Source organism: Ixodes scapularis, unplaced genomic scaffold (assembly GCF_016920785.2).
Source record: "Ixodes scapularis isolate PalLabHiFi unplaced genomic scaffold, ASM1692078v2 ptg002961l_1__unscaffolded, whole genome shotgun sequence".
In the NCBI taxonomy this organism is placed as follows: Eukaryota; Metazoa; Arthropoda; class Arachnida; order Ixodida; family Ixodidae; genus Ixodes; species Ixodes scapularis.
The window spans coordinates 1-16603 of record NW_024610283.1 but is presented as its reverse complement, the minus strand read 5'-3'; the positions used below and the strand labels follow the sequence as shown (position 1 = coordinate 16603).

General features: G+C 42.4%; 1 protein-coding gene across 3 annotated transcripts in view; it reads left to right on the top strand.

The window, feature by feature from the left end:
* LOC120835927 (cell growth-regulating nucleolar protein) overlaps positions 1-11880 on the top strand; it is a 35366-nt gene extending 23486 nt beyond the window's left edge. For 2 of the 3 annotated variants that reach the window (XM_040219427.3, XM_040219428.3), the window contains exons 6-7: positions 3917-4020; positions 11717-11874. In XM_040219427.3, the coding sequence (XP_040075361.1) occupies positions 3917-4020; positions 11717-11848 (236 nt within the window). In that variant the 3' untranslated portion in view covers positions 11849-11874. Of the gene's footprint in view, positions 1-3916; positions 4021-11716 lie in introns of all 3 variants that reach the window. The other variant, XM_040219426.3, reaches the window with a different exon arrangement.
* The last annotated feature ends 4723 nt before the right edge of the window (positions 11881-16603 follow it).

The following is a 16603-nucleotide window of genomic DNA, read 5'->3' as shown; positions in this document are numbered from 1 at the left end:
TGCACACCCTGCGTAGACCCCTTGAAACAAGGGTCGCTAGGCATCGCAAACAATTACGATGGCTCCGGAAAGATGTGAAGCTAAGCCAAGCAGGTGAACGCAAAAAAAAAAAATCGCATCTCCACGTGGTGAATGATGTTGATTGGGGCAAAGCTCTGGTGGTGCTTGTCTGCGTAGACGCTGAACCGCAGCATGCCGAGCTTTTCATTCGTTTTCACCTATGTCACGCTCCGGTCAAATGCTCAAATGCATATATAACCACGTTCCATACCGCACATTCTCTTTCTGACATGGATGAAAACGAACGAAAGGCTCGGCATGCTGGGGCTCACCGTCTATGCAGACAAGCACCACCAGAGCTTCACCTCAATTGACATCATTCACCACGTGGACATGCGGTTACTTTTTTTTCCCTACACGAGCACAAGAGCACGCGCTCACGTGCTCGTGAGCACAAGCACCCGACACCGGACATCGAACGGACATACGGACATGGCTAGCCCCTAAAAAGCTCCACCTCCCTTATTGACAGAAGTCAGCACGTAACAATACGGCCGTGGTAGCAGACGCCCCCTTCGCCATTTGTTGGGGCGAAGGAGGGAGATAAGGCCACAAAGTTTTGGAGAGTAGGCTCTCGCTCCGACCAATAGCAGCAGTCCTCTCCGTGACCCGTGCTCGGTAACCAATCAGGAGTGCGGTATCTTCCCCGGGAAAAACTGCGATATCTCTGCTTCCCTAGGCCAGTGCCATTTTAAATGGTGCCGAAACATAGACAAAGAAAATAGCTTTCCAACGAGTCCAAGATGGTGGCGATCTACCGCGCAATGGTGGAATGCGAAGTGCGGGAGTTTTGACGTCAGTTTTCTCTTTCGGGATGTCTCTTGGTGCGTTTCTCCTACCGAAATTATTTCATTTTTTATATTTTGTGTTTGAATTACGCCGTGAGATTTTGCACAGAGGTGCTCAGATGTATAAAACTGCCTATTCATCTCGGGGCAGTAGAAGAACATGTGGACTTTTTTTTCTGGTGGACCACATTGTGTGGACCAATGAAAGCCCTACAATACGCGCATATTCCAAACGATTTTATCATAACTCGTTTTGAAAAGTCTGATGGTACACATTCGGATGAGACTCTTCTTTTTCTCCGAGGCGAAGTCATCGCTTGCAGCTCGATTCCGAATGATTTTATCATAACTCGTTTTGAAGAGTCTGATGATGCACATTCGGATGAGACTCTTCTTCTTCTCCGAGGCGAAGCCATCGCTTGCAACTCGCCGATAAGCGCCTTTCATCGACAATATCACTGGAAAGAAAATTCTTCCCGAAAGGGGCATGTCGTTATCTTTGAACATGTTTTTAACAAGGAAATAAGCTACGCACGATTGTAATTCCGGGCTTGTTGGGATGCTTAGAGCATCTAGACTGAGTTGTCGCCGCAAAAAGACGATCTCAGAATCGACTTCAGTGCCCTTTTAAGAGTCAACTTTGACCTTTGCATTCTGAGAAAGTACAAATTAAGAAAACTCTTATCGTGCCTGGCATTATGTAACAAATATAAGCTTGTGAGTTACTTGCTCAGCTGGGAAATTCGCAGTCGAATGGGCAGTCATTGTGGCTGAAGTACCACGGCGCTGAAACCAAAGCCTATATTTTTTTATAATGCTGTTTGAGTCGTGCCGCTGTGGGCCATTCTGCTATCGCATACAGATGTCTCTAACCGGATGCATAAGGTCCTCTCGCTCTAGGTGTACAACTGCCTGCATTTCTTTGATACTATACTCATTTTCACTACAAGGACTGCAGCAGAAATGTTTGGCTTCTTGCAGAGCACCACTAATTTCCCCCTTTAGGTTGGAAGTTAAGATGCTCGTATTTACATTTAAGATAATTACTTGTTATCTTATCAAAACATGCACATTTCAGATGCAAAATGCATAATTTTTTTTCTGACCGCCATATCTTGTAATAACTACTTCACACAGTATATGAACTGTGTTCAAGACATGCTTATTTTCTTGGTATGGCAACAAATTTTTATCACAAAGTGCAAGGGTAATTGAAACGCAATGAAAATTGTTCTGAGGTACAGTAATCTGAATTAACCTAGGAAAAGCAAATAACGCTAGTGTAATTATTTCCTGCTTTTTAAATAATCTTGTTTCCTGCCCGCTTTGAAACAAGCAATGTAATTAATTAAGAACTAGGGGTGTGGAATATTCAAAACTTAGAATACCTCACAAATAGTGCTTGCTATTCGATTTGCTTTGCTTCATACTTTTACTGCTTAAAATATTAGAGTTCTTTGAATATTTGAAAGCTACGAATAATGCAGAACTTGCTAATTAGTCTCGACCCGCAGTTGCGTTCCCAGTTTGTTTTTGGACTGCGCAGTGTAATTTTGAGCTTTGCAAATGTAAAAAAAAACAACCCAAGTGCTTTTTTTTTTTTGTATGAATCACTAGAAAGTTATTTGCACACAGTAGCACTATCTGCCCTTCGCTTGCCGTGATGTCTGGATTGCGGAGTTGGTGAAGTGGTCGTGGTGCAAACACGATCGGAGCCATTGCTGCAAAAGATTTGATGAAGTACTATGATTTGCAACAACACGTGCATCGTTGTGAAGAAGATCGCTACAGTATTCAAGGTGCTGTGGAATCTGATATGGATTTACGGCTAACCTCAGCTATTGGTGATGTTTGTTACAGTGGTTACGCTGTTACCGTCGTTGCCGTGATAGATCTAGCCGCTCGTGTTATTTTGCCGCTTGATTTTCTGGACCATCAGTTTTGCAGTATTCCTTTAATTTATTTCTACCCGTTTTAACTGGTAAAAGTGGCAGATTTGCTCCCACAGTTGAAAAAAGCTGTATTCTTAATTTATAGCTTTCTTGTGGCACCCTCTTTCGGCAGAACTATTGTGCACCGAAAGAGATTGCGCAAGGTCAATCTCCGACTCAGCTGTCGCCTGCTGACCCGACTCGACCCGCCTCTATTGTGTAGTTACGTTTATGTTCAAATGGTTACGTTCACCCGCTTAAAAGAGATTGCACAAGGTCGGTGCAGCTGCGGGATGCGATTTTCGATTTTGTATTGGGGCAGGCCGACCTGCCACCACTTGTGTACTTTCGTTTACGTTCACGGGGTTGCATTCATCCGCGACGCGATCTCTGACTGTGTTGTGGCTTGCCGACCCGCCTCCGCTTGAGTACTTTTGTTTACGTCCTTTAACTTCACTCTTTGAATGGTATTTTACTGACTGATATTTTATTTTATGTTTTTTATGAGTCACATGTGTGACATTTTTCTTATTGCAATAAAGTTAACGTTTTCATAAATCCCATCAAACTGAAAAATTTGTATTAGAAAATATTCATATTCGAAACTAATCATATTCCAAAATATTTGATTCGTAACCTTTACTATTCGATTTGCTTTGAAAGATTTTGGTATTCGCACACCTCTAGTGCGAACCATTGAGGCACTGAACTTCTCCTCCCCGGTACAATTGCCGAGTCCACAATAAGGGGATTGTGACTGTAAATTCGTCATCTATCATTGGAAACAAGGATTCTAAATAAAACGCAAGGATATAGGTCCTAATGAGCCACAGATTCGACAGCAAAAATCTATGTGCAAAAGGCAAACAAACTTTTCTTAATTTCTAACATTTTCTTTTTATGAGCAAACAGAAGGGTTCAAAAGCAGGCACCAGATGGGCTGTTCCAAACCTCATAAGCAGGCATAGTGAAAATATGCCTCTAGTATTGGAACCATTTGCAAAGTATAGGTTGTTTGTATTGTAGGTATTGGGGTGCTGGAGAATAATTTACGAAAGAGAGGTGTTTCCACAAAAAAAGATTAAAAGGTCGTAGAGTGTTTTGATCATGTGTCTCTGGACCTGTTGTGGATCACAGCTGCAGACTCTGACAAGAAGCGGTTCAAGTGGAAGAAGACCTTGAAGACAGTGTTGCGAGACGCAGAGGATCAGCAGCTCTCCCTGAAGAAGCTGAGGAAGAAGGTATGTTGTTTTAAAAGGCAACTCTGCCAGTCTTTTTTATAGTCTTCGATTTGACTGGATAATGGCAGTCTGCATCATTAACCTATCTCAACTGCTAGCCAAAATATTTTTTTTAATCAACTTTTTCGTGACGTTATGAATTTTCAAATTATGCTGGCCGCACAAGTTTTAGGAGGAGACAACTTTCTACTGGCAGCAATGAGAGGTTCCTGCTTTTCCCTATTTGTGTCACCAGAGGGCAAAGGGGAAGACAAGCAACCCGGTAAGCCGCTTTGCGGCTTTCTGGGTCGCTTTGCTCTCTTGTCGCTCAGGTTGAAAGTTCCTCTGAAAGTGTCGTCAAGGTTGAAAGCACCTCTGCAATAGGTAGAGATCTGTGCTCGGCGATAGATGGCACTAACAGTGCCAGAAATATCTTTTTTACCCATGTTTTCATGGAAAAATTATGCGCTCCCCGGCAGAAGTGGGGGCGAGTCGCATCAAGGTGTTGTAGTGTGAGCTGTGCGCCGAGAGAACCAGTGTCACAAGAAACATTTTTGCCTGTGCTCAGAATACCGTACAGACGAGTGCTGAGAGTTGAGTATCCCGCAGTTGGAACAGCTTCAAAGTGGCAATTGCAGACTTCAGCCAGCTCTGTACCACCACGACCTCCATCCAAAAAGAAGCGCTAATAAAATTGGGGAAAATAGGGCACATTCTAGCCCTAGTCAAAATTTGGTGCAAGTCACGTCTTGTTCACAATGGCTTCAGATAATTGTTTTATAAACACTTTAGCAGGTTCACCGAGGGTGGGCGAGCGGTGTGGAAGGGAAGTTTTTGTACTTTTTGTTTTATACTGCGGTACTGGTGTCCATAATAATAAAACAAAAATGCCCACATTTAGCCAATTCGTGCTTCCCAAAAAGCTGTCCATATTCCGGACAGAGGGTTTTTATATTAACGGGGCAAAATTGCATGGCAAAAGATAGGTTGCATGGGAAAAATTGCATAGCAAAAGAGACATGGCTGTATTTGGTACTCTAGTTCAAATGGCAAGTGCCCTGGAAAAGGGACTGAGAGTGCCTCAAGCTGGTCACGTCTTGACCGGCGATTTTTGGGCAGAGAGAAAGCTAATTTTAAACATGGTTAAAATTGTGCGCAATTTTAACCATGTTCAATCATTACCAACTCGCCCAACTAACCACTTTACTAATTTTAAACCTTGGCAAATATAAGTACCCTGTCAGTTTCCTGGGAAGATGTGGGTCGGAGACGCTTTCTTTTTAATCATTTCGTCGTTTACCCTGAGACTGGGGGGTTTTTTGAAGAGCAGAAGTAACAGAAAAAACAGACAGGTCTCAAACTCAGCTACACGTTTATTTCAACAACTTCCTCTTATATAGTTCATTCTCGTCGTCAACAACCAATCACATACGACTTGTCCTTTGCACCGTGACTTTACAGGTTCCACTCTATCACAAAAGAAGCGGACACTCCCAACGTTTCCAAGTGAAAAGGTTCTAGCAGAAGATATGCCTCACAAAGCTTCAAGCAACTCTTTTGTGTCCTCACAATAAACAGGACAACAGCCCACAACATCATCCCACTCGAAACTGGTCACCTCCAAAATTGTAGAAAACAGACAATACACTCCAGTACACACCACAGACAATACACACCAAAGAAGCCTTTCAGGATGACTAAAACAAAAAAAAAAAAACACTTAAAACTGTAAAAATTGCTTGCAGCGGTTCCCTGTTTGCATGGAAGGTTGACTAATGCAATTTCCCAACGATCTAATCCTAATTGTTTCTCTTACCACCCTTTTAACATCGTTGCTTTCCTTAACAACTACATCCGTTCCGGACCAATCCGTTGTGCAGTTTCTACACTCCTCCAGATGCTTAGCCAACTCCGAATTTGCTGCATTATTTTTAACATTCCTTTTGTGTTCTGTTAAACGATCGTTCAAACACCGAGAGGTTTGGCCTACATACTTAAAACCACACGCCAAAGGAACCTCATACACCACGCCTACGCTACACGCCACCGACTTTTCCCTATGCGCCTTCTGACAGCCCCTCTGAACCGTTTCAAAAGGTGTCAATCTATCTAACCTAAAATCCGTGCTGAATACGACATCTGCGCCATATTTTTTTGCACATGCTCCAAGATTGTAGGACACCTCGTGAAAATACGGAACCACAGCGTACCTATTCCTGATTTCTTGCGTCTTCCCTTTTTTCTCTCTGCACTGTAGGGCAATCTGCCTTTTGATGTACTCTTCCCCATATCCTGCCATTACCAGTCTTTCCCACTGATTTTTTAGTGCCTCCGGTCCGAAATGCATGCATGATCTCACCAAAGCATTACTAATCAAAGATCTGACTACCCGGCTTTTACATTTTTCGAGTGACAGCTACTCTTTGACAGAACCGGTTTTGGGTTTTCCTTCCCATACTCTTTACAAAGACCTCGTTCCAAATGTAAACGCAGGTCGAGAAATTGCAGGACCTCGCCCCTTGGCCTCTCTAACGTGAATCTCAACCCTGGCGCCGCTGACCTTACTACTTGTTCTAAAACTTGGTCCAATCCTTCCTGAACAGAGCAAACTAAAATATCATCCACAAATCTTTTCACAAAACACTTTGGAGACAACTCTTCTACCTTGTCATACACTTGCTGGTCCACCGTGTTTAAGTAAATTTCCGCTAACAAAGGCGCTACAGACGAACCTATACAGACTCCCTCTTTTTGCACAAAATTGCGACCTTCGTATTCCAATACCGTTGACTTTAAATAAAGGTCTAGCACCGTAAGAAAACTATCCACCGCTATTCCTGTTCCTGATTGAAACTTAATAAGGTTCCCTTCCAAGGCAATCCTCACACTATTCATTAGTCTGCTTTTCTCTAAAGAGTAATATAGGTCCTTGATGTCCATGGAGAATACCGCGCACTTCCTTCCGTGAAACTTTTCCATTACTTCAATCAACTCACTAGAGTTCTTTAAGGCAATTGACTTCTCCAAATTAGCTAACTCCAAACCCCGCTGTAAGAAGCATGAGACCACCTTCTGCCACGTCCCATTCTCGTTAACAACGATACGTAGGGGCATTTCAATCTTATGATCCTTCAAAAAGAATTTAAGGTTGAGCGTTGAACGCAACGGTTTCAAAACGCTTTTCGCTACCTCTTCCATGCTTTCCTCCTGAAAAACCTTGCAAATGCTCTTCCTCAGCTTCCCGATATTGCCCTTCCATTCATTAAACAATGATGCCAACGCTTCCTCCGACTTCTTCTGAAAGGCCTGTACAGGCAAAACTGCAAACCTTCCTGTTTTATCTGTCTGCAACAGTTTTAACGAACTCCTTTCTAACTCTTTCTAACATAGGGAAAAGTCGGTGGCGTGTAGCGTAGGCGTGGTGTATGAGGTTCCTTTGGCGTGTGGTTTTAAGTATGTAGGCCAAACCTCGGTGTTTGAACGATCGTTTAACAGAACACAAAAGGAATGTTAAAAATAATGCAGCAAATTCGGAGTTGGCTAAGCATGTGGAGGAGTGTAGAAACTGCACAACGGATTGGTCCGGAACGGTTGTAGTTGTTAAGGAAAGCAACGATGTTAAAAGGGTGGTAAGAGAAACAATTAGGATTAGATCGTTGGGAAATTGCATTAGTCAACCTTCCATGCAAATAGGGAACCGCTGCAAGCAATTTTTACAATTTTAAGTAATTTTTTTTTTTTTAGTTAGTCATCCTGAAAGGCTTCTTTGGTGTGTATTGTCTGTGGTGTGTACTGGTGTGTATTGTCTGTTTTCTACAATTTTGGAGGTGACCAGTTTTGAGTGGGATGTTGTTATGGGCTGTTGTCCTGTTTATTGTGAGGACACAAAAGAGGTGCTTGAAGCTTTGTGAGGCATATCTTCTGCTAGAACCTTTTCACTTGGAAACGTTGGGAGTGTCCGCTTCTTTTGTGATAGAGTGGAACATGTAAAGTAACGGTGCAAAGGACAAGTCGTATGTGATTGGTTGTTGACGACGAGAATGAACTATATAAGAGGAAGTTGTTGAAATAAACGTGTAGCTGAGTTTGAGACCTGTCTGTTTTTTCTGTTACTTCTGCTCTTCAAAAAAAACCCCAGTCTCAGGGTAAACGACGAAATGGTTGACTTCCACCAGCTAGCCTGTACTTTGACACTTTTTTCTTTTTAATGTTTGCTCTAAACTAATGAAACTTTATCTACTTGTAAACTTTTGTCTTCTCTTTGTAAAACAACCATCAGTTTTAATGTAGCCTCTATAGTTTTACGTTCAGAGGCAGAAGCAACTACATGAAAACGGTTTTTTGTGTGCAGATTTAAGCACACTATTCCTTTCTATGATGCCTTCTTTTTAGAAGCCCTTTAGAAGTTAGATAAAGTATACAAATATATAATTATGATATTGCACTTCCAAATAGGTACCTGCACTTTATGTTACCTTTGTACTTAATCCTTGTCGGAAGATCGAAAGGGTGTATACTCACAGTGGTAAAAGGAATGTTTAATCAGTATGGTTGGGGTGGCCACACAGGCTTGGGTTCCGTTTGCTGTCGCCACACAGGCTTACGAGTTCCGCACGTTCGCATACACCGTACCTCGGCCGCACGAGATATCATTGTGTTTCTTCTTCTTTAAGGGGGTCGCTTGTTTTTTTATAAAAAGTCTACATTCGGCCGTCCTGGAGCCTTAAGGCCCGTTCACGCACTTGCGACCTCTCAGAACCTTGTGCCTTGGAACCTCTTAATATCTCTTACGACGAGAGCAGAGCCTTATATTAGGAGAGTTTGGCCAATGGGTGGGGCAAAGGCCAGCGCCAAATACTTCCCTTGCGGTTAAAGCGTAAACTAAAGGTGCGACACAGCGTCGACCAATCAGCACACCGCGACGTCACAATATTGGAAACAACATTTAAAGTGTGCAATAGTATTCAATCTCGTCTTCTCGGTGACAGCTTGCTCTGGGCCGGCTTGCTAAAACAGCGTCTCAGCTGAGACTGGCTGAAAGAAAACTGGCAAAGGGGTGGGGCGCGCGGGTGTCTTGAGACACGGAGTCCCGCTCGGCTCGTGCGCTGGCTTTGGCAGTGCTCTCTTTCCTCGTCTCAGCTAAGACGCTGTGCCCTGGTTTGGAGCGTACGTTCGTTTATTCTACCCTTGGATATGGGCGTGACGAAAACCTCACATGCGCCAAGTTTTCAGTCACCAAGAGTTATACCTTTTTACTCGAGCGACAATAAATGGCTAAAATTAGTCGAGTCGCGTTTTTAGAGCTCATGATCACCGCTACGGGCCTATATCGTTGCCTGTGGTTGGCCCCGAGATGCTTGCCTATTCAAACCAATGTATGACCACACTCTCCCAATACAGGGCTCTGGACGAGAGGACACACTGGCTCCATCTACTGGGTAGCAGTGTAAACTTATCGGCATGTTTTCTGTTTCTCTCGTGCATTATCATTTCTTTCTTGGCTCGAAAAACTTTTGTCATAGTTATAAACAAGCCAGAAAGGCAGCAGTGCCTCTCCGTCTGTCGCCTTGTGCACTTCTTTTTGGAGTTTAGTCATCTCTAAATGCAGTGCTGGGGTAACGTACTTGAGGAGGGCACACTCATTCCTTGGTGCATCCAAAGTTTGTTTAATGTGAGCTCCATATATAGCATCTACAGCGCTTAGTAAAACAATGCTCCGAGATTTGCATTATAAAATTACTATAAGGTGTGGTTTTCAGCAATGTGACCTCTTTTTGTTCATTTGTCTTAAAAATATTATGTTGTAACATGCACTAGTGATGCTGCCCCGTCTGCTGGGACTGCATAAAATAGCACTGTGATTTTATTCCGTCTGCTTCCGTTGCTCGCAAGTAAAGCATTCCCATGTCAGTGAAGTTCATACCAATTACATACTGTGGAAACGTCCTTGAATGTAATTGAATTACAGTTTCTAAGTGCTCAAACTCTACTCAAGGTGTTTTGCATTGAAAGTAACTTGAGTATTAACCTAATTACCATATTAGGCTTTTAATTAGAAACTTATCCTTATATCTTTGTCGAGTATCTTGTCCAACACTGCTTTTAACACACTGCTCTTCGTGTCTGGTAGTATTAGGGTTTTAGAGAGCAGGTGTTGAGCTCTGATATATACTGTAGAGTTGTTGCCTGGTATGTTTGTCAAATTGTTAGCATGCAATTTTTTGTTGCAGAACAGGTGGTGAAAGCATTTTTTTTTTTCTATTGCAAAGAAATGTTACGTAGAGTTCAAAATTCTTTGAATAGAAAAAGTTGTTTGAGAGACGTGTGTAAATTTATCACTATAGAGGCTATGCGAAACCAAGAATTAATTTCTTAAGATCTAATATACACCAACACGCGGGTGCTGATGTCACGTCGCCGCGGTGGCGCTACTATTGGCAGGGCGCATGCGCAGCCGCTGTACTTCACTCAAATCTGGTTCCTGCTTATGCGCAGTGCCCACACATAGCGTGGAAGTTGTGCATTTGCCCACACATCATGAGGGCTTGTTTGTAAACTGTGTTTTGGCCTGCAGAATTACTTCCTTCCCCCATGTGCACTCGTGAATGAGTGTTTGATCACATTCCATTCTACTCTGACAGTGAGCAAAAGAAACAATACATGGATATGAGTTTTCTTTTGGAGAACTTTTTGTTGCCTTGTTTTGGATTTTCAATTTTATGGTGCAGTCCTGTACTGTACCTGGCACAGATGAATGTGGTTAATTTCCTTCTATACACCAGTTCAATGTTTATGGGAATCAAAGTCCACATGTGTTAAGTCACAGCCCAGCAGGCTCATATGGTTGTCGCTTTGAAAGGCGAGCAAAGTGCATGCCGCATGCACAGATGCTGAAAATGGCACTGACCAGAAGCGCTTCTCTCAAATGGCCTATGGGCGTTTTGCTAAATTACCCAAGCACCAAGGAGCATATGCATGCTACAAGTGTAGTTATATGTGCGAGAGTCTGGCATGGTAACTTTTCTAAAGCAAATCTAAAACAAACGGCGCATGTATTCAGGTAAGACGAGCATGCACAGCACCTGTGTACACATTGTCCGTGGTGCTTGTGTAATTTGCCAAAAGATGTATTGTGAGTCTCTTTTACCTTTCTTTACCAGTGTAATCGCTTGCTTGTGATGCAAGGAGAACGGATTTACTCCAGCGATTTCGCGGAACTAGCGAGCCGCAGCTCGAGTAAGCCGAGTTGCAAAAACGTTTTTTTTTAAATCGCAATTGCTTTTGTGTTTTTCTCATAGTTCAGCTTGAAGTCAAGGTGGACTTTGTGCAAATAAGGATTATTATTAACCTCAGATAGCATTAACGCCCCCGTTGTCTCGCTGTTAGATGCCACAAGGCAGGTGCAAGCGTACCTGATTGCTGGCCGCATGCTTTGCTTCCTGCCGGTGACTCCACGTTTGGATGGTGGGAAAAACTAGGAAGAACGAAGCTTCGGTTTTGGTAGTGAACAAAAGATGACTTTTTTTTCATTTACTGAAATGAATCTGGGAGAATAAGATAGCGTTTTGGAATTGGGAAGCCACCAGCATTCAGATGATGCCATTAGACTAGATAGATTTAAAAAAAAATCTCAAACAGCTTCTGCTTCTGATCTCATCAGACAGCCTAATAATCTCTGCTTCTGAGCATGTAAAACTGATTGCCCTTACTTATGCAGGTGTTTGCCGAGTACCGCAGCCAAGGTGGACAACTTGTAGAAGAAGAAATGCAAGCGAAATTCCTCAAGGTTTTGGGCAACACCTCATACTTCGAGCAGATGGATGGCAAAGTACGCTTGGTGCATTCTTAGGGAAATATATATTAAAACTGACACTGACCACACTAGGTGTGCTTTCTGCAACTGCATGCGTCACATCGGTGGCATCCAGAAACAACACGTTCACTGCACTTTGCTCAGTTTATTGAGCCATCTGAACAGCACCTATCAAATTTACACAAGGATGTTGCACAGTAGGCTCCGTGTACAGCCAAACAACAAGGCATCTTACAAACACTGAAGAATGTCACAAGAATCTCGCAGTCTAACGGAGAAGCTTATGAAAAGGGATATCCCAAAGCATGCTCACCATTGGGAGCATTGAGCATAGACCCCTTCCCTGCCTTAGAATCTCATGTCTGTGGGTCCTCGCTCAATGCACCCATGATCACAGCAATAGTCTCACCCCTGTAATTGCCCCACAGTGCCATCACCTGTTCCAAATAAGTGATACTGGTGTAGCATCACCCCCAACAGAAATATAGCAAGTAAACAACACCAATAAGCACTATACTTAGCAAACCAACAAATGCACAACACTGCCACTGTGCAAGTAATCCAGACAACTGGGTGGTGATATGAATACAGCAGCTCTGCAATACTGTGGACCAAACAAATGAAAGCATGCAGGCATGGCTGAACCACAGCAGCTGGATGTATCTTTGTCATGGACTGACATGAAACATACAGGTCAGCGAGGCAATTATTGTGAAGAAAGCGTGTTTTTGCTGCAGGTGCACCACTGAATGGAGCAAGACAAGTCCAGTTGTGTGCATATATGAATTTGATCTGTGCTCTGCTTGAAACCTACTTGTGGTTGGAAGAATGTTGAGCTAATAGGAGATTTAAGCAAGACGCATGTCTACTCACTGACGTCTTTCGAAAGCCTCCAGAATAGTTATGCATATTTTAAAATAATGCCTTGCATAAGGTCAAGTGAGCATTTTGCTGAGGATAGTCATTATCTTTTCCTATCTTTTTTCAATCCTACTTTAGCAGCAGATCAATAGCCGGTAAAATTTTGTGCGAGCTGATTGCCGTGCCAGAGCTAGATCCACTGGCCATGGGTGATTTAAAGGGATAATTTTCCCAAATATGAAAGACGAAATAGACACTGTAACTAGACACGGGCCTGGAGAATTTGCCCAATACTGAGTAGGGGCTGCATGCAACACCATCAGATGGGGCTAAACAAAGTAGAGATAGAGAATTGCCCTTTGAATTCAACAAGGAATGACTATGGTTTCACTGGCCTAACTGAAAAAGATCCTTCAAACTCTGCATAATGTTCACATATAAAAATATTAATCTTTGTACAAACACGAAGCGGGTGACAAAAATGGACATGAATGTAAAAACACTCCTCCCTAACACAGTTAAGGTGACTTTGTATCAGCAAATGGCAGCAACCAGGTCAAGCTGTCACTTCCTATGTAACGGGTCGAGAAACTTTAAACTCGTGTAAAAGCACTTGCTCCATAGGTGTGTGCCCCAAACCCGCCTGCAGGTGCTGCTTATGGAAAGCATTAAACTACCACAGCTTCACATGTGCACCTGCAACTCGAGTTTCGGCTGTAACGCTGCCACGCTCTGATTGCCTACAGGAACTGGCTTGCATCCATGCAAACGCTGCTTCAGAACGCTTTGCAAAACATGTCACTGAGACACCGCTACAGACAAGTCTGATCTGCAGGTGTCACTGCCTAACGCCTGCTGCTGCTCGAACCCTGGAGCTTCTCTGGCAAAGCCGTTTGAACTGAGGATGCCTCCAGAAACAACTAGATACTTTTTTGTCGGCATGGTAGTTTCACTTTGACACACAACAGCACTAAAAAAAGATGTGCGATGGTTCTCTCATGCTCTTCTGCTAGGCACAACAACCTGAAATCTTTACGCTAGCTATGGTGGTTTAGGTTTAACTGCTATAGCGTGCCGAAGAGAGGCTTGAAAGTTTCTGCGGTGTCTCCACTCCACACAACAGCCTCCCAAAAGATGTTAGGTCTGTTTAGTTGTATAGAGACTGAAAAAATACTCTGAACTTTCTGGCAAAGAATGGAAACAATTGAATATTCTCCCCAAACCTTCAACCTGCAAGTTAAAACAACAAAGCTATATTTTTTTTCCACATAAATAGTGTTTTTAGTTGCTGTGTACAGCATGATGCAACTGAGCTGTCTCTCTTCTTGATATGTGCTTCAGTTGATCTTTGTTTTCATGCTTTAACTGCAGATTTTCGAATTGTACAATTGGTCTCAAGCTTTCTGTAAAAGTGAGTATCTGGACGTTGCAGGAATTAGCAGCAGTGTACTTTCACTCAATGAATCTGTGCATATAAATGCATCCTGCAATAACAAAAGGAAGTTAAGATGGCTAGGAACAGGCAGTTGCGAATTTGAAATGGTGTTCTTCCAACCAACAATGAGTTTCCCCATCTTAGATGATGAAGATCATTTCGTGTGCCCTGCCAGATAATGCATCAGCCTGCATTGGTAAAGAAACATGCCTTCACTACATCTATAAATAGTCTACAGTGTGTTTCCGGGCCTGGCTCAAGGTGCCCTTCCCTGGTGTCTTGCACTAGCCTGCCACAAGAGTGACAATTGCCAAAGCAATCTTTCTATTTTTCTTTTTTTAGACATAGTTGCTTGCATTATTATGTGTCTAAAGGGCTACAAATTGTGGTTTTTTTGCACTGTACTGGCTTCATAATACTGTGTAGTACCAAACTACTCTTGAATTCAAACTGTTTCAAAATACTCTTGGGGTGTTGTGGAACAAAGAGGAAGACTCAGTTTTTTTATTATTATAAAATAATTGCCATTTTCCTTACAAAACTCTAGCTGGTTGTGAATGATTCAATACTGCAAATGTCGTCTTGACTTCTTTTTATGGCAGGAAAATCGCGCGAGGTTCAGAGGCCATCCCACACAGTAGTGCCACATACGATCATATCAAAACAGTATTTGAGCAGGGGTTGCTACCAACCACACGGGGTACTTTTAAGTGCAGGAGCTTTCCCATCACCTGGCCTTAGTCAGGTTTTGGACGCATGCTACGAGGTCGTACGGATTTTCACATCAACAAGCGATGGTGCACTGCAGTGGCAGCAAGCCTTTGCAGACGAGTATCCAATTGTATGTAAGACCTGTTGCATTTAAGTGATTTTCAGGTGGTTCGCGTAGTCGCTGGGCGGTTTGAAGCAACATCCGCAAATTTGGCCAGTGCCAGATGCACTCGGCCTGCATAGACCTCGCAATATCGAAAGACACCCGAACGCCCTGTCTATCTGGAGGAACCAGTCGCTACAGCGTCGTTTCCAGAAGAGTCAAGGACCGTACAATGGTGCCATCCTGGAAACATTCATGTGACTTAGTGGATAAGATTTCATCTCTGGTAAAAGTGCAAAAAATATGAATGGGAAACCCTGATCAAATTTGGACTGCACAGCTGAGAATAGTATTTTTATTAAAGCATGGGTATATGCACTGTAAAAAACGGACCGTAAAATTTACGGTCAAATACCACGCAGCTGATGCTGCCAAACTTGTACAGTAAAAATAACGGTGCACCGTAAATCTGGTTTACGATAAATTTAAACGGGGACCGTAGAAATCTACGGTCGGCCTTCAAATTTACGGTAAAAAGGTTTACAGCGCGCCGTTATTTTTACGGTGCACTTTAAACGGCGACCATAGATTTCTACAGTCGCCGTTTAAATTTATCGTAAACCAGATTTACAGTGCACCATTATTTTTACTGCACAATTTTGGCAGCATCGTATTTGACCATAAATTTTACGGTCCATTTTTATGCGACTGTACAGTGTTGATAACTATGGTACTGGACCACACCATTATAGTCATTTGAACAAAGTAAAACATACAACGTAAAAAAAAGGTCGGCCAAGTATTTTGGGGCTGTTGTGTTGCACTGTTCAACTGACTAATCGCGCATATCTAAAGTGAATAAGCAGTTATGCACAGAAAATTTTGTCTGCGGCGAGGTCGGCTGCTCTTGCAGCACCCAATGCATTAATATTTGTGACCGTGCTGTCAAAGAAAAGTAAAAAGATGTTATATCTATTTGCATTTCCATTTATATTCCAACATGTCAATTAACTCAAGAACCTCTTTGTTTACGTATGTTTTCTTGTTTTTTTATTTGGGTTCCTCGATCAGGGTTGATCCCAACGACATCTGTAAGAACAGATATACAAAGTAGTTTTTTTTTTTTATAATCTCAGCTTATAATATGCGTTAAAAAATAATGAGGCAATAAATACCTAAATTGGCCAGTGACTAAAGCTTTTGAAACACTGATCTTTTGAATATGCCTAAGTAGCGTGGCACTTAAACTTGCAAGTTATTAAAACTCCTCCATATGAACTTCTAAATTCACATCGACACTTTTTTTATCAATCTCGTACCAGGCTAAGGACCGAACAGCCATTCACCGAATTACATATTTTGTTTACTTGTAAAATGCAAATAAAGAACGAAAAAGAATATCTGCCAGTTCTCAACTATAGTCCTTTATAAAGCAACTCATTATAACATTTTACAATTGTAACGAAGGTTGCTATACAGGGAACCGCATTCAGAACTGTATAATAGATCATTGCTTTTTTTTCCTCGTTCTGCGATAATAAATTATTCTCAAATTAGTTGTCTTTATGTTAAGCAACTTGCCTATCTTGGAATATACACACTGCTATTATTATGTAACAACAATATTCAATCGAGCCACTTTTAACAAGACCTTTACATCTTCGGGATATTGAAAATGTTT